The 27,054-nt window shown below is 37.8% G+C and overlaps 1 protein-coding gene across 1 annotated transcript in view; it reads left to right on the top strand.

Moving 5' to 3' along the window:
- Positions 1–27,054, top strand: part of EDNRA (endothelin receptor type A) — a 46,610-nt gene that overhangs the window by 9,131 nt on the left and 10,425 nt on the right. Inside the window, exon 3 of the mRNA XM_006770156.2 lies at positions 19,333–19,460. Coding sequence (XP_006770219.1) covers positions 19,333–19,460 — 128 coding nt within the window. The remainder of the gene's footprint in view (positions 1–19,332; positions 19,461–27,054) is intronic.

The raw sequence follows: 27,054 nt of genomic DNA, 5'->3' as shown, positions 1-27,054 counted from the left end.
TGGCAATACTGAAGAAAACGTATTACTAAGTTTATCAAAGAATCACTTTATCTAGTTTTTAATTGTTCAAAAAACATAGTATGTTAGTATCTCTAATTTCAAGAAAAGACTGAAAAGAACAGGAGGGAGGAAGGGAAATGAGTTAGCAGAACCTTTCAAATACCCACACTTATAACCTAACTGATAATGAATTCAATTTGTCAAGAAATCACATTATTTTATACCCTGAATTTTCAAGAAATGCCAAAACTTAACCATGTAAACTAATCTATATATAAAATATATGCATTCATTACAAAACAATTAAAATATTGTATGTTTTTAGGGACAAAAAATAACCCCCAATTACTTAGTGGCAATTTGGATAGAAGTATAGAACTTAATAATTATATTCTTTAATGATTCATAAGATTTTGTGTATGGAGTGTTGTCTATAGCAAGTTGGATTGTAATCCTATATAATAAAAGGGTAGTATGCAAATTGACCCTAACAGAACGACTGGTCGCTATGACAAGCACTGACCACCAGGGGGCAGACACTCAAAACAGGAGCTGCCCCCTGGTGGTCAGTGTGCTCCCACCGGGAGAGCTCTGCTCAGCCACAAGCCGGGCTGAGCACAGCAGCGGTGGCAGGAGTCTCTCCTGCCTCTGTGGCAGTGCTAAGGATATCCGACTGCAGCTTAAGATGTCCAACTGTGGGCTGTCAGAGGGATGTCCACCTGCCAGCTTAGGCCCGATCCCCTGGGGAGAAGGCCTAAGCTGGCAGGTGGTCATCCCCCATGGGGTCCCGGCCTGTGAAAGGGTGCAGGCCGGGCTGAGGGCCCCGCCAAGTGCACAAATTTTCATGCATTGAACCTCTAGTTTTGAATAAAGTAGAAACCCTAAAAGTGATGTTTGTGCATGGGTGGGCCAGAGCTTATTGTGCCAAGCTCATCCATATGTGCATGCAGACACTCCCATAAACTACTGTACCTTGGCCTATTTGCATAAAAACAGGAATGTGGGAAAATACAAGTGAGAAAAGTAGAGTGGAGAAAATTAAAATGGTGGTCATGGGAAGAAGGAAGAAGTTGAGTCCAATGACTCAGCATAGAAATCTCTGACATGCATAGCAGGAAGTTGGAACAAGAGATAATACTGTAGGTGATTACTGTCTTCACTGAAACACAGAGGGTACAGCAGATCTGAGAAAATAGGTTAAAGAGCCAGTGAGAGCATCCAGTAACTGACTGTTGATTGCTAATTGGGTCTAATCTAAGCAACCACCTCTTGTTGAGGGCAACAATGAAAAACAAACAAATATAATATCTGTATGAAATGATCAGGAATGTTCTGCAATGGAAAGTCAAGGCTCCCAATATGTCACTCTGGCAGAGGATCTGAGAAATGTGGAAACCAGAGATGTTCACACCAAGCCAGTTATCTCCATATTCACACAGCCTTTGACATCTTGTACAACTGGGATCCATCCTGTCAGGGCAGCCATACAAAAGTTGTTTCTCAACACATCAAATCATCAAGACAATTTCTGTCTCAAAAGCAAATTGCCACAACTTATAGATTTTATGCTTCAAACACAATAGCTGTTCAATATATGCTTAGAATTTGATTAGAGCCTTAGCTATTAAAATCAACTTCTAACCAGATTCCTCTGAGACCTTCAAATTAAAATAATGATAATGTTGATAATTTCTCAGAGGAATTCTTCATTTATGGACAAGGCACAGGGTATTATCTGTGGTCTGCACATGCTAGTCTCCCAAGTTGATCAAATTACCAATGAATTGCATACATGATAAGGATATTGCCTAACCCTTTCACTCATCATCAAGCAAATCTTTCTCTTGTACTCCAGTAATAATAATAGTGCAAAATTAGGATAGAAACTCTATCCCTGAATTTTAAGACAGAAAATTTGTCCCTTTACCAAGATTTCTGCCCCTTGATACAATGCCTCCCAGCTAGTTTTCCTTGTATGTAGCTCTAGCTCTGACTCCTTCCAGGTGCCTCTCTCTTCATGGTTTTCATGTTTATCTACTCCAGCTAATCTGCTCCGAGAATGCCATGAACCTTCTACCTAAAATATTTCTCCCTGATGCCTCCTCTGGCTTACTCCACTTTGTTCTTCAGATCTCAGCTTAAACATCTCTTTGTCTGGCATGACCAGCTAGGTTAGTGCCTTTATCCTGTACTCCCAGGGCACCCTCTGTTAACCCTGTAATAGCATGTAACACGCACTCTATTGTATTTGCCAATTCACTTGCCTGTCTGACCCACTAGACCGCAAGTTCCTTGAGGCAAGCTGCCATCATTCTCATTTATCAGTGTCTCCTGCATCTAACACTGAGCCCAGCTTTAAAAATATTTGATGAATGAGTCAAATAAGAAAATGTACTATCATTGCCTCTATAAGAATGGTTTTCTCACACGCAATTCCAGATCTAAAGGCAAACCTGCTGTTCTAATTTACTGAATTTCTACTTTTTTCCTTCAAACCAGGAATGTCTCAGCGTCCATAAATGCACAAGCAAAGCAGAGCAGCACATAACAACAGGATCGCTTTCCCCCCTTCCCTTTGTCCCTGGAGGTCAAGAGCTCTTTTCCGATGGTTCAGGCAATGTGTCGTATAATTTCCTCTCTCTCTGTAAAGATAACCAAGCCAAAGGTTCTTTCCAGGATTTCTGTGCAACATACTTTCTTTGAGTGTAGTTGCAATTGTGGTTTGATTGAAATATTAATCCTACGAGTGATGTGGAATATGAAAATGAACACTCATAGCACAAAAGATTTCATTCTTTAGAGAATAGGCAACAGTTGATTTTCTGCCATTGCTAAGACGTGCATCGCAAAACATTATGCTAACCAGGTGATTTAAGAATATATGTACCTATCAAATGCCAGAGCGATAAATTTATTACCCAATTTGCTGTTAGAAGGAAGTTGCTGTCTGGAAAGGCTTCAGAACCCTCTCCAACTCTACCTCCCCTCTGACTTTTCGTTTCCTGTGTCTGGGAACCTCATTGCTTGCTCTCATGGTTATGTGAAGTAATTATTCTCATGTGAGGTTACTCTGCTAACCCTCAGCATTTGGCTCATAGCGCAGTTATACCATTTCTGGTGGGGGATGGAAACAGTCCATAACTGCAAGCTTGTTTCCCATGGCTGAGGAGGGAGAGATGGTTTTAGTCCTGTTCTCGTTAGGAAGGTGTTGAGATGGGGAAAAAAAATAAATAAATAAACGCATCATTCCTGATGATATTCCTCCATCAAACAGTTCAGGGCATGAAAGAGTTTGTTGTACTCTACATTTAACATAAAACAGTGATGGGTAAAGTTTTACTGGGAGACAGGAATTTTCACATGGTACACAGTGCGTGTGGGAGTGCGGCACTGATTCCAGCATTCTGATCAATTAAAGCAGATGTTCTGGCTCTTCTATGCTGAAATATTTCTATAGTGTCTTCATCTTATGAGTTGCCAGGATGTGAGTGTTATTTGTTTATTATCGTACAAGGTTTACACAGTTAGTTTGAAGAGTGTGCGAACTAAAATGAAAGGGGATGGGGAATCAAGTTTACTGTCTCTGGAATTGATTCTTCTAAGACTATAGAGCAGTTAAATAAGGGATGTTCTAAGAAATTCTGTCAAAGTAAATTTGATAGACTTCCAGAAATTCTACAACTGCTTTCTAGATCATATACTCCTGAGAGTTTTCTATAGCTACAATTTTATTTTTAACAAGGTCTAGTTTTTCTTGGGAAAACTTTCCTATGTTATAAAATTAATAGTTAAATTCAATAATAGAACTGAACATAAGTATCATTTGGTGTTAATTTTTGGTAGCCTTATTTTTAAATTTAAACATTAAAATGTTATAAAACCACATACTATAAAATGTTTATTTAAATTTGGAAAGTTTGAAGCCCCCAATGTTCCTGGACTCTGGAAGCAAAAATCAAGAGTGCCCTCAGAAAGACTTAATATTATTTTTTAATGTGTAATTTGGAGGTCACCTGTTAGAATTTAGACATCTTTAGGAGTTTTACTGACAATTTTTGCCATCACAACTTTTAAAACAACTTACTTGGAGACTAGTATCAATAATGAGAGCTAGTCAAATTATGCTTCTCAGAACATCCTAAACATGCAAGTTCTATTGTTTTAGATCAAATTTTATACTAAAAGGTAATGGGGATGAAAACTAGTTGGCCATTTGATTTCTCAGGCACATCAGGTCTTTCCTGTCTACATGTTCTTCATTTACTCATTCAAAAATATATACTGGTCATTGGAGAAATAGCAGTAAATAGAAGCCAGACAAGCATCCTTGCCCTCATAGAAGAAAAAGATAAGAAGCTAGTTAAATAAATATACATATATATGGTGCCCCAAAAATATATATACACTTTGAATGATTATAAAATCAGGGTTTATTAACATACAGTTCATTTCCAAAATTTAAAAGAACCTACACAAATGAATAATTTTTTGGTCAACACATATTCAAACTGATGACCATTCTAGCCCAGGCATTACTGGTACTGTGAAGCAATGGAATCACAAACATCAAGAATCATTTCGTCTGTGATCCCACTTCTAGGAATATATCCCAAGAAACCAGAAACACCAATCAGAAAGGATATATGCACCCCTATGTTCATAGCAGCACAATTCACCATAGCTAAGATCTGGAAACAGCCTAAGTGCCCATCAGTAGATGAATGGATTAGAAAACTGTGGTACGCATAACCAATGGACATAAGACACTGGGGAATAGGGGAGGCTAGGGGACTGTCTAGGGCGGGGAAAAAAATGACACATATGTAATACCCTTTGTAATAAAAAATAAAATTTAAAAAAACATTTCTAGGGAAAAAAAAAAAGAATCATTTCATTCAGTATTTGTGTGCCCTCAATTCATCAACTGTTGCCAGTTTTGTACCATAAACTTTACTTTTATGTATCCCCATAAAAAAAAGTCTAGTGGATAAATTTTCTTGTTCAAAGCTTAGTCTGGCTGAAAATTAAGAAACATCATTTGAGTTATCAACTGTTAAAGTGTGTATACATGTCTTTGGTACATCCTGCAGCATATAAGATAAGTGCTAAGAATAAAAGTAAATTGGAGAAGGAGGGAGAGGATATTAATCTAAGAGTGGGTGGCTGAAAAAGTGGCAACACAAAGTTATTGCCCAAGCCAGGATATTTATGAGAGTAAAAGGAGACACTATCAATAATTACATATGGACTGTATGCATAAATGAAGACTGTCCTGCATAAACCAGGAAGTATGATCAGCCTACCAATACATCTTTATAAAGCCTTCATCTATTTTCTCTGGAAGCTTTTATTTATTGTTTGATTGATTGATTGATTTGAGAAAGAGAGGAAGGGAGAGAAAGACAAACATTAATGTGAGAGAGAAACATCAATTGGTTGCCTCCCCTACGAGCCCTGACTGGGGATTGAACTCCCAACCTAAGTATGCGCCGTGACCAGAAATCAAACCCTCAACCTTTTGGTGTACGGGAAGTTGCTCCAAACAACTGAGCCACACAGCCAGGGTGAGAGAGGAAGCTTTTAGATGATCTCATTTAAATTTAACAAGAACATAATGGCTATGTTGAAAAAACATTTTTAAGTTAATAAAGGAAAATATGCAATATTAAAATGCTATTTATACCCTAACCCAGTGGTCGGCAAACCATGGCTCGCGAGCCACATGCAGCTCTTTGGCCCCGTGGCATGGGCCACGAAGTTTCAATCGCACTGTAAATGCGCACCCACACATGGTATTTTGTGGAAGACCCACACTCAAGGGGCCAGTTTGCCGACCACTGCCCTAACTGGTTTAGTTCAGTGGATAGAGCACCAGCCTGCAGACTGAAGGGTCGCAGGTTTGATTCCAGTCAAGGTCACATGCCAGGTTGCGGACTCGATCCCCAGTAGGGGGCATGCAGGAGGCAGCCAATCAATGATTCTCTCTCATGATTGATGTTTCTCTCTCTCTCTCTCTCCCTTCCTCTCTGAAATCAGTAAAAATATATTCTTAAAAATGTTATTTATACCAATATGTAACATAAGAATAATATTACCTAAAGCTTAATTAGTGTTTACTCTGTGCCAGGCTAACTCATTTGATCCTCAAAACAAACATATGATTTACTAGTATTGCCTGAATTCCAAAAATAAAGAAACTGAGGATGGTGTTTAAGGATTTATTTAAGGTTACACAGCAAGTGGTAGAGCCAGGATTTGAATCCATTCTGATGTCAGAGGCCATGCTATTAGCTAAGCTGCCACTCTGCTTCTCTCCCATATACCTACCTCATAAGGCAAACTTCATAGTCATCAAAATGGCATCTCTAGTACAGAAGTATATTTTCAGAATGATCAATGATACATGTCATCCCCTTTTCTCTCCTCCATAAATCTAACAGTTTCTTTAGTCACTTATTTAAAACAGAAGTAAGCTATTATAAGGGAAAATGTGTACGAAACAAAGATTGTCTTCGAAAATAGCATGCATGTTGTAAGTCTTGCAGATTTGCATTGGAACATCTGGTAAACAGATTTTTGTATTCTATACTCATTGTCATGTTGGTGAGGCCAACTGACAGAAGGGAACTAGAAAATAAAAAAATAAACTGAAAGGATAGAGTGAGCTCTTTGATGGATCAATTGCCCTCTAGACACATACATCTACTCAGAGGAACATTTTTTTTCAAACCGGTGTCCTCCCCTAGTCACTGGAAAGGACAGTATGGACATGATCCAGAAAATGAGTGTCTATGGCTAGTCCATGTTTTCAGTTGGGGTTGAAACATCAGGGTTACCTAAAAAACTAAAGGTTACATTGCTAGACCTGCCTCCCTAGGTTTATAACATGCACAGGAGTTAAAACGGGAATGTGAAAGCATAAACAGATGACATTTGGGAATATATCTCAACTGATTTTTTTAAAATATATTTTTATTTATTTCAGAGAGGGAGAGAGAGATAGAAACATCAATGATGAGAGAGAATCATTTATTGGCTGCCTCCTGCACAACCCCCTACTGGGGATCAAGACTGCAATCGAGTATGTACCCTTGACCCAAATCGAACCCAGGACCCTGCAGTCAGGCTAATGCTCTATCCACTGAGCCAAACCAGCTGGGGCTCAACTGATATTTTAAAAGAAACTAGAAATCCTCAAATTTTAAAAATTTACATATCAAATACACTTTTTTTGTGAATTGATACCATAAAGTCCAAAACAATTTGAATAAGGAACTTTATTAATAGACCTAACTTTAAAGCAAACAATAAAGCAATTCTGCAGATTGTGTGTACAAAATAAAACAAACAAACAAAAAACTCTGACCACTGTGAACTTTTAGCTTAGTTTCACAAAATAAATATGTCTTGGTGTCATTTATGTCATAAGTGTTTTGTTTCTTTGCATCTTTCCATTGTTTCCACTAATTTTATTTTCTTATATTCTCAAATCAATAAACATGATACATCAAATAAATAAATTGAAAGGCAAAAAATCACATAATCATCAATAGACACAGGAAAAGCATTCAACAAAATCCAACACTCGTTTTTGATAAAAACTCTCAGCAAAGTGGGAAAAAAGGGATCATACCTCAACATAATAAAGGCCATATATGGCAAACCTATAGCCAACAATATACTCAATGGGCAAAAAATAAAACCATTTTCCCTAAGAACAGGAACAAGACAGGGATGCCCACTTTCACTACTCTTATTCAACCTAACACTGGAAATCTTAGCCAAACGATCAGACAAGAAGAAAACATAAAAGGCATCCAAGTTGGAAAGAAAAAAATAAAACTGTCATCATTCGCAGATGACATGATATTATACATAGGAAACCCTAAAGACTCCACCCAAAAACTAGTAGGTTTAATAAATGAATTCAGCAATGTAACAGGATACAAAAATAACATCCAGAAATTGATGACATTTTTATACACCAATAATGAATTCTCAGAAAGAGAAAATTAAAAAAACAAAAACAAAAAACAATCCCGTCCTAGCTGGTTTGGCTCAGTGGATAGAGCATCAGCCTGCAGACCAAAGAGTCCCGGGTTTGATTCCAGTCAAGGGAACGAACCTTGGCTGCAGGCTCCTTCTCGGCATGGGACCTAGTCAGGACTCGTGCAGGAGGCAACCAATCGATGTGTGTCTCTCACATCAATGTTTCTCTCTCTGTCTTTCCCTCTCTTCTACTCTCCCTAAAAATCTATGGAAAAATATCCTCGGGTGAGGATTAACAAAATAAATAAGTAAATATACAACCCCATTTACCATTGCAACAACAATAATAACATTAAGATACTTAGGAATAAACTTATCCAAGAAGGTAAAAGACCTGTACTCAGAAAACTACAGGATGTTGAAAAAAGAAACAGACAAAGAATATGAACAAGTGGAAAAATATACTGTGTTCATGGATTGGTAGAATTAACATCATTAAAATATCCATACTATCCAAACCAATTGATAGATTCAATGCAATCCCTATTAAAATAATCGTTGTGGTTTTCATTTGCATTCCCTTAATGATATTACCCTATGGACTTTTAATTTCCATGTTCTTAGCTATTTGTGTATCTACTTTGGTGAACTATTTAAATATTTTAGCCTTTATATTTCTCAATTGTGGGGGTTCTTTTTTTAATATATTTTTATTGATTTCAGAGAGGAAGAGTAAGGGAGAGATAGAAACATCAATAATGAGAGAGAATCATTGATCGGCTGCCTCCTGCATGCTCCACGCTGGGGATCAAGCCACAACCTGGACATGTGCTCTCACTGGGAATGTGCTCTCCTGGTTCACAGGTCGATGCTCAACCACTGAGCCATGCCTGCTGGGCTGTGGGGGTTCTTTAGGTATTTTGGACAAAAATTCTTCATCAGATATATAATTTGCAAATATTTTTTTCTACTCTGGCTTTTCATTTTCTTAATGGCGTGTTTTTAAAGAGCAAAAGTTCTTAATTTTGATTAAATCCCATTTATCAAACTTTTCTTTTATGGATCATGTTGCTGGTATCATATTTATGAAATCTTTGCCAAATCAAGATTACACAAAAATTCTCCTATCTTTTCTTTAACAGTTTTTATTTTTAGCTATTTCTTTTAGATCTATAATCAGTTTGAATTTGTGTATGATGTGAGGCAAGCATCTAAGTTCATTTTTTTGCATAGGCATATCTAGTTATTCCAATGTCATTTATTAAAATGGCCATTCTTTCCTCATTGAATTGCCGTGGCACCTTTGTCAAAACTCAACTAACAATAAATGCTTAAGGGTTTATTTCTGAACTTTCTTTTCTTTTCTTTTCTTTTCCACCAATCTCTTTGTTGTTTTGCCAACACCATCCTGTCTTGATTACTGTTGGTTTGAGTAAGTTTTTAAACAGGTACTTAAAGCCATAGTTTGTTCTCTGTTTTCAAAGTGGTTTGGGCTATTTTAAGTCTTTACATTTCTATGTAAATTTTAAGATCAACTTGTTAATTTCCTTGACTATAATAGGGAATGTATTGACCCTTTAGATAAATCTGGAGAAAATTTCCATTTGACAATACTGATTCTTCCAATCCATAAACATTTGTTGAGATCTTCTTTACTTCCTCCAATATTTTGTATATTTCAGTGTACCTGTCGTACACTTCTCTTGATAAACTTTTCTAGGTATTTTATTTTTTATGCTATTTTGAATGGAATTATCTCTTAATTTCATTTTTGAATTTTTCATTGCTTGTATATAGAAATGCAATGGATGTTTGCATATTGCTCTTCCATCCTGTGACCTTGCTGAACTCCACGCTCTTACTCATAATCCCTCGATTTTTTTTTTGCTGAGTGTGTGTGATGGTGAAGAATACAGTGACTATTAGACTAGTTTGGTGCCACTGTGTTGATTCATGCTAAGGCACTAGCGGTTTTAGCCACCATTGCTTTTGCACCAACAGTACACATGTCAACCAAAAAAAAAGGCAATAATCTCTTAATGATATCTTGATCTTGCAGAACCCATGAAAGGTTCTCAGAGATCCCAGGGAGTCTACAGACAACACTTAGAGAGCTAAATGATGTCTACGCACCTATGCAAGTCTGAAATGCTAAGATAAGATAAATGTTGTTTACCAGACTGATGTTAACATTTGCTTAAATGGTTGATGGTCATGGCAGTCAGTATTACTTAGGCAATTGCTGCATGTGGAACAACATACCAGGTCCTTAAGAAAAAAATGAAAATAAAATAAAACATTGGCTCTAATCTCAAGGAAATGGTACAAGTCTCTCTGAGTATTCAAGTCTCTAATTGAATACCAGCTCACTGTAGGCTAATTACATTAGACCCCTAATTTGTCTTTTTGTTCTACTAGCACTAAAAATAAACAAAATTCTTACAGCGGAGGTACAGCAATTATCAAATATCAATGCTAGAAGGAAAAGTAGGTTAAAATCTCTTGTTCTTTACTAGTACAGTAAATGTTATCTCATTCCCAAATGACCATAAATAAGACATAAGGCAACATCAAACTAATTTTCAAAACTATTTTAAAAGCCTTAATTTTACATTATTATTTATAATAGACCCTTGACTGGAAGGTAAACTAGCCACTTAGCTACTATTTTTTCCTGCATTTTACATATCGTTAAGATAATATTTAAAATATGATGCTTATGGCACATAGAGCAAGTTTACTATATATTTTAGCTTTTTCCCTGGAGAGTACTAAAATACTATTCATACATTCAAAGTAAATAAATAGTCTTAAGGCTTCAGTCTGTGGGATTCCTCAGGTTCTGACATCCTTAATCCTTTGAGGTAAAAGAAAAGGCAAAAGGGACTAAAACACTTAATAATGGGAAGAATAACAGAAAAATGGGAAAAGTAAAATTAACCATAAAAAAATGAAGGGAAGGATTGTGGTTAGGTTAGGTTAGGTTAGGTTAGGGATAAATGGAGTTAATAACAGTTTCAGAGAAACCAGTTACACACTGGAATTCTGATGTGAAAAAAATCAGGCAATACAAGAGCTAGCAGAGAATTTAAAAATAATCTAGTTCTAGCCCGACATTTCTTATTTAGCAGAGGAGGGAACCAAAGCCCAAAGATTTTCAATAGGGTTAGAGCTGGAAGCCACAATTTCTAACTTTCCCTTCAGTATGTCCCATCCTTCCCCCTTCACATTAAATAAAACTTTTGTAGTTTTAATAACTCTCTAGACCACACATAGCATTTTTCTAGAAGACAACCAAGGCTTCTAAAATGTTAACGGATGCATTGTTGAAATGCACTCGTTATTATGTGACGCATCATAACATGACTGGTAACTCAGACATCTTGAGTATGTCTTCCCATTTCACTTTATTTCTCAGCCATTGGGAATTGTTTATTTTCTAATGAGTTTCTGTTATTAAACATTCAAAATTACCTCAACCTTGTTTACTGTAACACATCAGCTTCAGCATCAATTGCATTCTTTTTTCCCCCAAGAAAGTCACATATGGTATCATTTTCTTCATGCTGCATACCATATCTTTGTTCTGTCACTGTTTCCATCTATACATAGGATAATCATGACCACATGACATACTTTATAATGAAGAATTAACTCCAGATCTTAAGATTGTTTACATTAAATAAGCTGCCTGCTTTCAAAGATGCCATTTGTTTTCCCTTTTTCCTACTTATCACCACCTTCCTGGTAAGTTTTTGGGGCTACTACCTAAATCTCTATGTAGGGATTGCTGCTAGTTTGTTTTAATTCCACTTTGGTTTTGCCTGCATGGTTCTTTCAGATGAGTACTAGCATGTACTACCATGAGACTGCTAATTAAAATAAACAATAAAACTTTTTCATTAGATGGCGGGCCTTCTCGTGTGTCCAGGTCAGAGCACTTATTTTCCATAATTATGCTTGCACTGTTTCAAGAAAATGTAAGACTCCACTCATGACATATGTGTGAAATCTTTTCTCCATTCAGGAAAAGCCAGATTCATTCTTTCCAACATAAATCTTCTCCCTGTTACGAATGAAATTTTAAAGCATTGAGATGTACATTTGGAACTAACCTGTATAATTTGATATTGAGTATTTCTAGTTTTTCTACTTTAGCAAAGTTTAATTCTTCTCCATCCAGTGATCCTTTTCTTTGGTTTTGTGAATGTAAAATAAATAGAAGTCCCAAGACTTTGCATCCAGAACGGCATCCTTACAGCAGAGTGATCAAAATGAGAAATTTCCTTGTCTTCCCAGCCTTCAGATGACTGAGATTGTTGGGGATAATAATCCCATATCTTGGGTGAATCATCTTTCCTCTAAGGAATAAAACCTTCATGACTCTGGAACTCTGACTTTAAAAAGTATTTTTCCTCCACTGGGGGGTAGGAGAGGCTGGAGGATTATCAAGGGGCGGCGGGGGGGGGGGGGGACATATGTAATACTCTGTAATACTTTAAGCAATAAAAAAAAAAGTATTTTTCCTCTATTTTCCTCCTTTTTTTCCTCCCTTCCTCCTGGTTATTATTAACATCTATGTGTTTCAGATTCTAAAAGTTAGGGCTTCAGCAAAACTGAAACACTGAATATTCAACAGTGAACAATATGCGTAGCAAATAATAGCAACAGTTTCATGTTTTCCAAGCTAAGTGCGGAGTAATAGGAACCAACTCTTACAGGAACTAACCTTTGTGATCTGATCTGTGATGGGCCAGGAGTTCATTTCATACTCACATCACCCACATGACTCGGGTTCTCCATTTATCTCCAGTTTTCACTGAGGCACAGTTAACTTGCCTAAGTCATGCCAGGGCACAAAGCAGCAGGCTCCAGAACCTGGGCTCTTAGTCATGTGCCACACCACCTCCTCCTTCTGTTGTGCCCCCCGCCGCCCCGCACCCCCGCCACCGCAGAATACTGTTATACAGCTTCCTTAGGAACTGTCATTGGCGCTTATCTTCTAGGTAGCAATTTCCTTGAGAATGGGAGCTTTTATGCTTCTGTGGTCTGTCATCACCCTGCATGGTGACCTGGATGATCCTCCTTCACAACCCCATGGGAAACAGGACAAAAAGTGGACTGAGAGCCTGGCCAGCATGGCTCAGTGGTTGAGCATTGACCTATGAAGCAGGAGGTCACAGTTTGATTCCTAGTCAGGGCATAGGCCCAGGTTCAGGCTCAATCCCCAGTGGGGCGAGGGAGGGCAGCTGATCAGTGATTCTCTCTCATTATTAATGTTTCTTTCTCTCTCTCTCTTCCTCTCCCTTCCTTTTTTGAAATCAAAAATAATTTTAAAAAGTAGAGACTGATAACCATGGGCCATGCAGGTAGCTCACATTTCCAGATACTTACTTCACCTAAGCCCTTTCTATGGATTGTCTCTTCTGTTGCCCACAGTAATCCTCTGAGATAGCTACCAACTCTGTTTCATTTTCTAGAGGAGGAAGCTGAGAAGCAGTGAGGTTCACCAACATGCCAAGGTCACAGGGTCAGGAGGAACATGGCAGAGCCTTCTGTCTGACCCAGGGAATCAAGCTTCATGGCCCACACTTAACTAGTAAGCCAGGCCACTCGCATCAATGAAAACGGATCCCAGGGTCCCTGGGCACCTCGTGCCAGAGCTGGGAACACTTGTGGAGTGTCTGTTCTGCTCTGCATTTGTCATCCACTCTAACTGCTTGGGCTGGTCAGGAAGCAATTGTGTGGATAGGGTAGCAGCCACAGGTTTTATTTATTTCTATGAATGCTCTAGTCCTCAATCCTGAAGCAATTAAAGCATAATGGAAGATCAAAATCTATTCTCAGTAACACCCGGTGGTTTATTTATTTTATTGTATTTGATTTTTAAATTTGCAACACCCATTGAGCATATTCTCATTATTAAGGCCTGTCCTGGGTGTCACAGGCTTATAATGATCTCAGTCTGTGCTGTTGGAAGATGTTTTTATTTTGATGATGTACCAACTTCTACATCCCAGCCCTGGCCCCAGCAAAAAAAGAAAACCTCGAACCCCACTTGTTTTAAGACTGGCATCTGGTCCATCATGTCCAATTCCAAGTGACCCTACAATAATTCATGTTGAGGGGAAGAGAACTTTTTATTTACTTTCTGGTTTTCAGCTATTACAGACTGTACTCATAAGTCCCTCATTCCTGTCTAGGATGGGTGGAGTGAGACGGTGGGGAGGAGGAGAATCCCTCAGCCTCACCAGACAGGGTGGAGGGAAAATAAACACAAAGAAAAATGTGCCACTGGTTTCATTTATCTCATTATTAGGATGTTATGCCGATCTGAAAAATAACGTCCAAGTAACAACATTAATTGGCAAGGGAGATTACCATCTGGAGTGGATAAAGAGGGGGAAATTCATTTATATTATCTTTTTATTCATTAAGTCATGCATAAATGGTACATTTCAGTTTATGATTATAAATCATAGCAGTTCAAAATATCTAACATTTCTGTGGTATACATTCGGTTTGCAGAATTCTTTCATGAGCATTTTGAGCCTCCCAAATGCTCATCAATCATGTGGCAGATATGAGAACCATCCCAATAACAAATATAGGAATGAGACTTACAGTGGGGAAATGGCTTGTCCAAGGTCACACAATTAGTAACAGGTAAATCTTGTACTTGCACCTAAATCTTATGAGTTCCTAATCTCTGTTGAATTTGAGAAAGAACAGCCTTATTTTGTAGGTGAGGCCTGAGACATTAGACTGCAACATTAGGGTGAGGTCACCTGTACCTTTTTTTGGTGTGTGTGTGAGAGAGAGAAATGCAAATTCTCAGGCTCCACCTCAGAACTCTGGCGTTAGGGCCTAGCAATCTGGTTTAATGAGTCCTCTAGATGATCCTCATGATTCTCCTGCTGCTAAAGCTTAAGAACCCCTGGGCTGAAGCTTGAGAACCACTGTGCTAAAGCAATGATTCTCAGCCTTGGCCACACACTGGAGTCATCTGGGAACTTTAAAAACTATTGAGGCTTTTGTCCCAACCCCAAAGATTCTGATTTAATTGATCTACAATATGGTTTTCAACCACATCACCTCTGACATTTTGAGCTGGATTATTATTCGTTGGCGGACCTGTCCAGTGCATTGCAAAATGATTAACAGCATCACTGACCTCTACCCAGTAGATGTTAGCAGCCTCCCTCTCCCCCACCACCAGTTGTAATAAATGTCTCCAGACATTACCAAATGTCCCCTGGGGGCCAAAGATGAGAAGCACTAATCTAGGGCCATGGCCCAAGCACTGGGATTTTTAAATGCTCCCTCAATCATGCTAATGTACAGTCACAGCTAGGAACTGTCACTCTGGAAGGTTCCTTTTAATGAGCAGCTTTGGATGTGCAATGGACTAAAGAACAAGAAAAGGTAAACTTTATAGCATTGGGTGTAAAGTTAGAATAAATCAACCTGCAGTGAAGACTCTGGCACTTTGCCCAGGAGCCAAGTATACAGGCTTTAGGGTGTAAATTTCACATCAACCATTGGCTCCTTATATTTTTGCTGACTTTCTGGTTGTTGGGTGTGTTCCAGAAAACTGACATAAACAGGTACTTTGCTCTTATCTAAAAATTCCCAACCAAGTAGATATTGCTTTGTGCTAAATATAATAGTGGACATCCTGCTTTCGAACCTAGTCCTTCTAAAAACAGGATGCTTATCAGTGTATCATGTGATACAAGTCCTTCTGTAAATCTGTTTTGACAGGCTTAAAAAAATTCAGCCCGTCAATTTTATGATGTTGATTTTGACACAATCCAAATCACCCATTTCTACATTAATGTGTGCCATTTAGTAGTATTTTAGTTTTCAGATGATGATCAGGAACTTTATATTTCAACTGTAGGAAAATCCCCTATGTAAGAACCAAGGCAAGTGTCCTACGGGAAATCTGTTCTCCACAGGCGGCCCTCTGCTGCCTCAGTGAATGCTCTGTGGTGTTCCTCTGTGACCCGGGAAGGGGAGGGCACAGTATGCATTTTAGACCTTAGGATGTGCATCATCGCCAAGTGCCTGCTCTGCACCTCATAGGCTGAGCAGTCCCATCCCAGCCCAAAGTGATAGGTCTCCAAGAAAATAGTTTGTGACCTGCCCTCTTCAACCTGGGTCTGAAGTATATCAATATTCTCCCACTTTCTCAAGCAACAGTTGGTAGGTGATTGTTTTTTTCAACAATAAGAGTGGAAATGCTACTTTGAGAGACTGAGAAATAAGTTTTAAATAGAAAATAAATTACAAGATGAATGTGTTTTCAGGGCAAAATTGGTAATACTAAGAACTATGTTATATGCTTGGAAATTATAGGCCCTTTTATAGTAAAAATAAGAATTGACTGCTCCAAGGTGCCAGATTAATTCTGTGAACCAATTGGTAGTAGCTTGTTCACGTTTTATGAAACCCACTAATTCTTTTGGCATAATCTAATTTATCCTAAGCAGTGGCTTATCTTTTTCTATCCTAGCCTAAATTGTTTCATCATTGTGCTTTTAAAAATTAAAACCTTTCGATTAGGCCTCCCAGGAAAGTACTTTAGGAAAAAGGATCATAAAAGACTGTTAATAGGTATTGTTTTTCATACAGTTCCACTTGTTTTTATGAAAGGCATATACCTGTATGTACTTAGGAAGATTTCCAGAAGAAAACACAGTTAACAGTGGCTGCCTTTGGGCAGGAAGTTTAGGGGCCTTGATGGGAAGGGAAACATGCTTTTCATTATACTTTTATACAGCTTATTTTTACCATTTAAAATTTTTTATTTTCATTTTTACATACTGGTATATAAAAGAAAGTACATACTCCCTGTAGTCTTTCAGAAGTTCCAAAATGCCTCTTCTAATAAGAGAAAAACGGGTGAGCTGCACTCCGTGCCTCTTTGATGCCCCTTCCTTTTGTACATGTTCTATTGCTAAAACAGAATGAGTTGAAAGGAGACTTTAAATGTAAAATTACTCCAACGTTGGTTCCATGAATCAGAATAACAAGCAGGTCCTACATGATTTGAGATTGGGTAGTTAAGGAGAGCCTCTTTGAAGAAGCCACATTTAACCAGAAAGGGAAGAAGTTGCCTCCAGGCAGGGGCTTAATTTCCGCTGACTGCATTGGAACAGTTACTATCCATACATCTTTCAGAATGGGGCAGATTTAGGTTGGGGAAGTCTACACTGTGATTGTATCTAACCTTTTCCTTCAATGAGTTCTTTCATTTCCCTTTGTCCCTACTTCCCCAAAAGAATCAATGCTCACTTCTGGAGAAAAGAAAAATAACAAAAATAACAAACACCTATTTGTGTCAATGAAATACAATTCTATAATATTTTTGGGCTCACCAAAAACATATCTTTCCCTCAGTCCTTCCTTTACACCTAGCCTTAGTTAAAACTTTAAGCAAGCACAAAAAAGGAAAAAATTCAACTGAGATTGGCCCAAAACAATACATGCTCAGTTGTGGATTTTTCTGCATCATTTTTCTTAGCACATGTCACTTAGACCTTCACAGGATTTCAGAGTCTCCTTGGATAAGCAAGAAACATCCTTTTTTCTCTCATTATTGGATGTTTTTATTGGGAAATCCATCCAAGTGGATTTCAGGATCCTCTGCCTCTGGGAATGAACCAATAATAACATAACAGTTCAACTATTCCAAAGCATATCCTATGACAACCCCTACACATTTAAATTATATCTCTGTAGTCTTTAATGGAGAATTACATTTCTGGGATAAAATACCAAACTCTATAAAAAGGAGCTTTCAGGTGTGTTTTTTCCTTTATAGGGGTGATTCATCCCAGAAATGGTGTTTTGCCTTTGCTTGCATCAAGCATTAATAACCAGCAATCAGCAATGGTATAATTGTTAGCTTCGTGAAAAATGTCAGAGTTTAGGGAAGTATTTTTGTGAAGAACCTATCAGTTATCCTTGGACAAAAGTTTATGTAGAAATTCTGAGAAGACACCAACGAATACTAGAGTAAGAGGAAGAAGAGACTAGAGGCAGGACTGGAATAAAGACAAAGGTCCTTTTAGAAAGCTATTCAGAAGAAAGGGAAATATATTAAAAGACTAAAGATAACTTCTAAAATTAAGTCAGTATAGGATCTTAGCCATAAAAAATAGAATTTTAGAGAGCTTTTGTTACTAAATTCTCAAAATGCATAGGTTCTGATTTTGTATCTATGGGATACTGGTTTCCCACCCTCTTTCAATGGACTCCCATTAATGACCACATTGACCATGAAATTAAACCTCACATAATGCTTTAGAAATGGTAGAACAGAAATTCGAAGCTCAACTTAGAGTTACTATGGCAATAGGTACTTTGCAAAGAAAAAAAGACAAATGTATCTAGTTAGTAGGATAGTGTTTCCTACTGAGTGAAGAAAGTTTAAATTCTGAGTCACTAAGCAAAATTTAGAAAAGAAATTAATACCATTTTTTACTTTGAAAATGCATCATATATTCAGCAAAGACTTCCCCCTCTTAGGTTAGCTGAACTATTCTTCTCCTTGTGCAATACCCCAATTAAAAGAATATCAGCAACTCCAGGGACTTCATGTTCTTGCTACTTACCACAGCCACTAGGGGGGGTCCATCCTTTCATACCAACAAAGACTTTAAATTGTCAACATGAAAAAATAGATTTTCCACAAATGTTACAAACAGATCACAGAAGCCACACTTTTCTCTGTATGATAAAGGCAAGTTTGAGTCTTAGTAAGGAAAGGCCGCTTATGACACACATACTGAAGCAGTCAGCTCCTCAAGCACAGAGGGAAAGGTAAGTTCCAAATAACTTTGGGTGTTAACCAGCTGACAAAGTCAGTACATCTTAAACCACTTCATTTTCCCAGTATTCTTCATAACCTCGCATTCAAAACTTTGGCTGCTTGTCAGGAGACAATATTATCTCCCAATTCCACTAGCTGAAAATGATTTGCTTTACTTATGGTTTAGCAAAAATTGATAAGAGATGACTGCCTTGCTTCTCTGTTAAGCTATCATCCAAGCCCCACAGTTTTGCTACTCTCTAAAAGTAGTTGTTACGACTATTATATGTAAGATCAAAGATTTATCTCTTCTGTTATTTTATTTATCATTTTCCAAACTTTTCCAGATTGCTGAGTCTTTAAAACATGAAAAAAAGGAGAAGAAGAATACTCTGTTATTACCATGCTAACTGGAAAGCAGAATGAATAATAAATTGTAGAAGTTTGGAAGATAATTAGAAGTATGTGTCCATGAATTCCATGCCAGCTCTGCCATTTCTTACTACTTTGTCTCCTTTTTTCAGCTCTTGGCTGGGCGCTGGCCTTTTGATCACAATGACTTTGGCGTATTTCTATGCAAGCTGTTCCCCTTTTTGCAGAAGTCTTCAGTGGGGATCACCGTCCTCAATCTCTGTGCTCTCAGTGTTGACAGGTAATGTGGTTCTTTCCCTTTACTCTTTTGTCAGATTTAGAAAATCATTTTTATCATAAGAAGGGAAGTCAAGAAGCATTGAGAGTTGGTGCCTGGATAGTTGTTATTTCAAGGGAATTAAAATATTAACAGTCTTACTCTACCGTTTAGAATTGCTTTTCACATTTACTGATTATTAGTCATCTTTGGCTTAGGCAATTTGCATCTAGAGCATTTTGTCAATTATATTCATTTGGCAGTCTAATGGCAACACAAATTCTAATTAAAAAGCATATTAAAAGGAATAGAGATTGAACAGCCCTTCTAGAAAACAAAATCCTACTGAAGGTTTGCCTTCTAATTCAGTAATAGGGCATAGATTCCTATTTCTGGTATTGGTTTGTCTCACCTATACCATCCCCACCATGCGTGGAAAAAAATTAACTACACATTCAATTACAAATTATCAGTTCTGTATCAATGTTCTTAATATTTGTGTGTGTGTTTTTTAAGAAAGAAAAAATACTTTCAAGCATCTACAGGATGTCCCCCAAAAATGTATACACACTTAACAGTTGATAACTCAATTAATGTTTCTTTTCAGATTTAATCCATTGGAATTAATTACTATTAATAATAATAATTATTCAAAGTGTGCATACATTTTTGGCAGACACCCTATATTTTACTAAGACTTGGTCTCAGTTTTAGGTCAAGAAGATAAGCCATTTTAAAATTCCACTCCCACAAAAATCTACTTTAATCCAGGAATTTTTTTCCTTGGTAATAAACTCATCATTCTTTGTTTCATGGGTCCTTTTTTATTATTTTTCCATTTTATTTGGTATTGACTCTAAGCTTGGGGACCTGCATGTAGGGAATCTATTTTGACATTTCTGTTTCAAAATGTTTCACACGAGAATGAATCATTCACAGTTAGTTCCTGAAGATAAGGTACCTTTGCTTTGAGTCTTGATTTGGTTGCATTGCATTCTACTAAAAATATGAAAATCTTTCTTTTTATTTCTTTTACTAAACTAAGGAGGAAAAAAAGGAAATTGGAACCTTTTACAAAACAATTTAAAACTCGGGAATCCATGCTATTAGTGTATGAGCTGAGTCAATTATGGCTCAGAAAGACTTTTCATGATTTTTTATATTTTTTTAAAAATATCAGTTAGCTCTCATTTCAGAGTTGTTTTGGGGGGGGATAATGAGAGTAACTGTACATCCAAGTTCTATACAGTTTCTTTATTATTTTATTGATTGCTCAATTAATACAGGATGCTGTGGGATCAAAGAAAAGTTCTGTTAGCTTTTAATCTGAATAAGGTAAGCAAAGGATGTAACCTTTTCACTAATTCCTCCTCAAATATAACTCTTATTTATTTGTATTTTACATCCATAGTCACTTAAGAAAAAGATAAAGTGGGAATTTCAGAAAAAGAATGAGGAAATTTAGAAACCTATTTTGATCCCTAATTCAGCTCTATCACTGAAATAATTTTTTAAATGCCAAGGTAGTATACTTCTAAAAGTATACTCCTATAAGTATATTTCTAAAATGAATAAATTTTTCCCAGCAAAATATGAATAATCAACCACTACCAATAATTAAAATAGATATTCTTACATGCCATAAGTGATGGATTTTTTTAAACCTACTTTAAGAAAATTTATTGATTTTCAGAGAGAGACCTCAATTTGTTATTCCACTTATTTATGTATTCATTGGCTGATTCTGACAGAGTATTCAACTCTAAACCTTCCTTCCTGTATTGGGACAAATCCCAAACCAACTGAGCTACCCGCCCAAGGCAGCTGGCAACTTTGAGTTTGGGGAGGAGAATTCAGTGTTGTTCTTTGTAGTTAGCAGTCGTATTTAAAGTGGAAAATGATGGAGGTTAGACCAGTAAAAGGGTTTGGGTACAGATTCAACTTCTAGTTAAAAGTTGCCTGGAGAGGGAGGCTGTAAAAAGATAAAACTCCTTTAACAACTACTCCAGAATGATGTACAATTAGACACCTGGAAAAGTTGCAAAGATTGACTAATAAGGCAACTTTGATAGGTCTCAAACTCAAAAGTTGATGTCAGTTCTTCATCCCATAATTTCAAATAACTGCTCAGTGGGCTCTGTGATATTATCAAAGGTTCATCCTAATTTAAGAAGCATGAAGGGGATGTTCTGAAAACCTTCATTTGTATTTAGACATGAACTTAGCTTCTCCTTACTCTCCTGGTGCTATGGTTTTCCTTTACTGGATGACAATAGTGAAGACGTGGAAGAAATGGCTGAGCCAGAAGAGAGAACGTGGGGACTGAATAAAGTCCAACGCTGGCTGTAGGGCAACTTGGGATCTCATTTGGGGTTCTGTTCCCTATTTCACATAGTTATTCATTCTTTATCTTAATTCTAATGTCAAAACCAGGCAACTGGTTAATTCTGCTAGCTCATTTTTCTTTGATAACCAACTACCCCAAGACGGTGGTTTAAAAGATCTACCATTTTATTATTATCGTACCACAGACAAGTCTTCTGATCCTTGTTACTTTGACTGGGGTCTCTTGGTGGATTTCAGCTGGCAGCTGAGCATCTCCTTGGTGCAGGACTTACAGGTCTGGCCTGTTGGCAAGAAAAGCTGGAGTCTGAGCTCAGTGGAGCCCATCTCCCTCTCCATGTAGTCTAGGGCCCCTCAACACATTCTGCCCAGCAGGCTCAGGCTCCAAGGGGAACCTGTTGCTCTGCTTAGAGACCAGACCTAAAAGTGGCAAAGCATTGTTTCAGCTGCATCCAAGTTGAAGGACTCAGTTGAAAAAGTGTCACAGTATTTGCTGCTATAATTTTGTTTTTATGTTTTCTAAAATCATTTTTAGTTCATTTTACTGTTGATACTATGACCGATGTCCCCATTTTCCTCCCCTTTGCCCACCTCCACCCAGCCCCCACTGCCCCCTTCCCTCTGGCCATCACCACACTGCTGTCTGTGTCTATGGGCAGCTATCTTTTAATCCACCACACTGTGTTTCTCTTTAAAACTCTCACACCTAGTATTTTGCCTCTAAACCTCTCTATGGCAATTGGGTTGTCTATCACATGAGACATAAATCATAAACAAACATTAAAAATACAGTCAGGTCTGCTGTTAATCAAAAATGTGCAGAGGTTAAGACAGAAGTGCCACTTTACCTCATGAAAGTGGAAAATTGAAAGAAAAATAATAAATTCTAATGTAGGCAAATTTTGATTGGCACTTGGTAGGAAGGTTTTTTAACATACTTCAGTTACCTTTCTAGTTCTTTAATTCAATAATCCTACCCACTCAAGAAAATTAATCCTGGAAAATCATTCAAAAAGAGAAAAAATATATGTGTAGGTGTGTTATTCACACCTTCAAAGGCTAGAAATATGAACATTAAAGAAAGGTTTAAGTAAACTGCATCAGTATCTTATTATACAGGGTAACCATTAAATTAATAAATGGTATGCCTCTGTAGAAACATGAGAGTTTTTTATAATCTAATGTAAATAAAGCTAAAATAAAATTATAACTGATTTTTATATTGAAACTATGCTTATTAGAATAGAAATGGACAAATAAGAAGAAGAAAAAAAAAGATTTTGTTGAAGTACTTTTGAATTTGCTTTTTATACTGTTTAAAAGCACATTCAATAATAAACTTTTAAAAAATTAATGACCATACTAGACCATACTGTAAAGATTCAAAGCATGCATTAAACATCTCTGGCCTTGATAAAAATCTATTTTAAAAAATACAGAGTGGGCCCTAACCGGTTTGGCTCAGTGGATAAGGCGTCGGTCTGCCGACCGAAGGGTCCCGGATTCGATTCTGGTCAAAGGCATGTACCTTGGTTGCAGACACATCCCCAGTGGGAGGTGTGCAGGAAGCAGCTGATCAAAGTTTCTCTCCCATTGATGTTTCTAACTCTCTGTCCCTCTCCCTTCCTCTCTGTAAAAAATCAATAAAATATATTTTTTTAAAAAATACAGGGTGGGGCAAAAGTATAAGTGTATAGTTGTAAGTACTGTGAAACACAGTGTATTCTTGTATCATTATTTATTAATGATTTTATTATTTTCTGCACAAACAATTGTACACCTACTTTTGCCCCACCCTGTATACAGTAACCAACAACTTTACATAAAGAAAACATGTAATTTATAGTTTTATTTTGGCATATCACATGACAGGGTACAAAATTCACTGGAAACCAGGCAGAGGACATGGCAACACACCAGTCTTCAGGCTCCTAACTGGAACATAAAGGGGAGGAAGATCAGCCCAAAGGTCCCTCCTGGCTTTTTCATTATTTGATTCTAAAATTCTAAACGTATTAGCTCTTTATCTGTTGTTTTATTCAGGGCTGGCTTGAAAAATAAGAAAGTGTTCACAATGTAGTGTTCTATCGACTTTAGCCAATAAAGACAAATGCATGGTAAGGAAACAGACACTTAATTTAATAAATATTTATTCAGCATCTATTGTTCTAAGTATTGTGACCAACACACAAAATGTCTACCCTATGGAGTTTCTATTCTAAAGAGAAGGGTGGGTACAGACAATAAAAAAAAAATAGATAAGTAAAATATTTGACTGGTCTCATGGTAGTAAGTGTTATGGCGAAAATATATTAGGGTTAGCAGGACAGGTAAGTTTGAGGGGATGCTGGCAATTTTAATAGGATGTTCGGGGAAGGCCTCTGTAAAAAGGCACAACTGAGTAAAGACCTAAGGGAAGTTAAAAAGCAGCTCTGAGGTTACTGGGAGGTATTCCCATTGGGGTGGGAAACCATTGGGGTTTGAGAACAGAGTGACATGATTGGCTGATGTTTTAACCTGGTTTCTGTGTTCAGGGTAGATTGCAGTAGGGCAAAGTGGATGCAGGGAAACCAGTTAGGAAGCTATTGCTATAATCCAGGCAAGATGGTAACAGGAGAGGTGGTGAAAAGTGATTGCATTGGAAATATTGTGAAGGAAGAGTTTGCAAGGTTGGCTAAATACTTGGCTGTTTGGTGGAAGAGAAAAAGAGGAGTGAAGGCTGACTTCAGAGTTTTGGCCTGAAATGATAAAGGCTGAAAAGAAGCAGGCTTGGGGACAAGGAAGAAGACTGGAATTAGGTTAGGTTTAGTATTTGCCTACTAAATACCTGAGTAGATATCTCAAGTCTAGAGTTAGAGATGAGGTTCTAGGCTGGAGTTATAAATTTGAGAATTATTTATCAGCATATAAAAAGTTTAAATGATATTAAAGCCATGAGACTGGAGGGATCACTAAGAGGAATATGCAGGATCCAGCTAAGGAAGTAAGGAGTAGCCTGTGAAGCAGGAGAAAAACCAGGAGAATGTGGGGGAAGCCAAGAATAGAAAGCATTTCAAAGAGGAGAGATTTTTTTTCTCAAATATCAGTTATTGGAGATAGGATCTACACTTGCAGATTTTCTATGATGACTAGATTGAAGGCTATTTATAATCACTCATAGTAAGAAGAACTTATTTGAGTAGATATGTGCTGTGTTATTATATTCCAAAAGAAATAACTTTGGGAACATCCAGTTTTTTAAATTTTATTTATTTTTATTGAATTTATTGGGGTGGCCTAAAATTATATAGGTTTCAGATATACAATTCTATAATACATCAACTATATATTGTATTGTGGGACCCACTGGCACAGTCTCCTTGCTCACCTAAACTGGGTGCTCCAGGAATGACCCTTGTGTGAATTATGTGGGCCCTCCTGTTGTAATTGAGTCTTGATTGCTATTGATCCCATTCACGCGTGGGGTGGACCCTCGGGCTGGCTGAATGGGAGGGTCGATCCCTACCATGATGTACAAGCTGCTCTGCAGATACTGACCACAAAAAAGCAGAATTCACCTCAGCAGGGTCTGGTACCTGCTAAGATCTCCCTTTAGATCTGCTGCTTGTGAAGCTACCTGGATCCTGCTCTGGTGTTCTCTGAAGCTGGCCACTGGGTGTGTGGGGGGCCTTCAAGAGTCAAAAAGATGGGGCTAGTGGATCTCCCATGAAAGAGAGGTGCAGGTCAGGCTTGAGGGAAGGTCGGGGAGTAGCCCCCACCCCAGAGCCACTCAACTCAGTTACTGAGATCCCTTAGTCTGCCCAGACCTCTACAACCCAGCCCAGGCAGCTGACTCCTCAGGGTACGAGCTCCCAGGATGGTGCAACAGAGAGTCCAGAGTGTGAGGCAATTGCATTCCCCCAGGCTAACGTATATGGAGGGGAGTGCTCCACCCAAGTAGGAAGGCATCTGGGGTGTGGGAGAGAGACTCAGCACAGAGATCCTGGCAGTTGTCCCTTCAGCTCTCTCACAGAGCCATAAAGCCCAGTCTCTTTTCACATGATTCTAGTCCAATCTGCCCTCCCTCTGCTGGAGCCCAAGATGAGTGGCTGTGAATGAGATTTTTGTGCATTGGCCCGTTAAGAGGGTGCCTGTGTCTAGCAGACTCTCCTGGCCCCCTGACAAATAGAATCCCCACTGATTTTCACAGCCATGTCTTCCTAACTCTGATGCTCTGGTCTGGAAAGCCTGGCTTGGGGTTGAGACCGCACCCTTCTCAGGAGGAACCTTTTCAGCTGAGATATCCTTCCAAAATCTTAGCTACCATGTGGTGGAGTGGGGCTAACCCTTTCCCCAGTTCCACCCTTCTTCTGCAAATCCTTGGTTATAAGACTTCTCTTAAGCTAGCCTTCAATTGGTTATTCAGGTTGATTGCTCTACATTTTAGTTGTAATTCCAGACTCGTCCTGGGAGGGGGTGAGTGTGTAACATCAACCTACCCTGCTGCTATCTTGGATCCAAGCATTTCTTATTTTCCACAACTTTCCCCACCTCCATCATCACAATTGTTTCTAATTGCTCTTATGGTTGTTTTCTCATTTCATAGCGATTTTATCAAGACAACTATGATGACAAATGGAAAATATTCTAGTTCTCAGTCATGTGTGTTAATGAAGGAACAGACTGATTATAAATAATTTACTAAGCTAGACACTAAAAATTACTTCTATTTGTTTTTAAATATTTAATTTACATTGGGTTATAGACATGTCATATTCTGGGAATTCATGTCACATTATAAAATGAAGCTGGTCTTTGAATATATTCATTATAAGTACATGTTGACTACATTTAAACCACTTTCTATCTTCAATCCTGCCTAAGACATCTGGTTTTCTTACTCCCTTAAGAGAGTATTTTAAAGTATTTTATTTAAGTCACCTTTCCTGATAACTGATCTGAGAGGAGGAGAGAAGAAATAGATACTAGTATAACTCATTGAGAGCCTCGGGATATAGACATTCAGTCTCCATTCCTTTTTTTACTGAACTTCAGGCTACCAGTCCAATAAGGCAACAAAGAAAAGTAAACAGAAATGAGTAGCAAAATAAATAGCAATCTTTATCCTACTGAAAATAACCATAAATTTAAAAATGCAATCTTGGCCATATCGTAAAAGGATTTTCTTGGTCTCTTTGCATAGCTGTATTTTATTCCATTCTGAACTCATCTGGACTTTTTTAGAGATTGTACTGCACCCTAAACTTATTTACCCTAAAAATCTTTTGCAAAACAT

This window comes from Myotis davidii, unplaced genomic scaffold (genome assembly GCF_000327345.1).
Source record: "Myotis davidii unplaced genomic scaffold, ASM32734v1 scaffold323, whole genome shotgun sequence".
NCBI lineage: Eukaryota > Metazoa > Chordata > Mammalia > Chiroptera > Vespertilionidae > Myotis > Myotis davidii.
The sequence above is the reverse complement of the archived record's forward strand: the minus strand, read 5'-3'. Positions and strand labels throughout refer to the sequence as shown.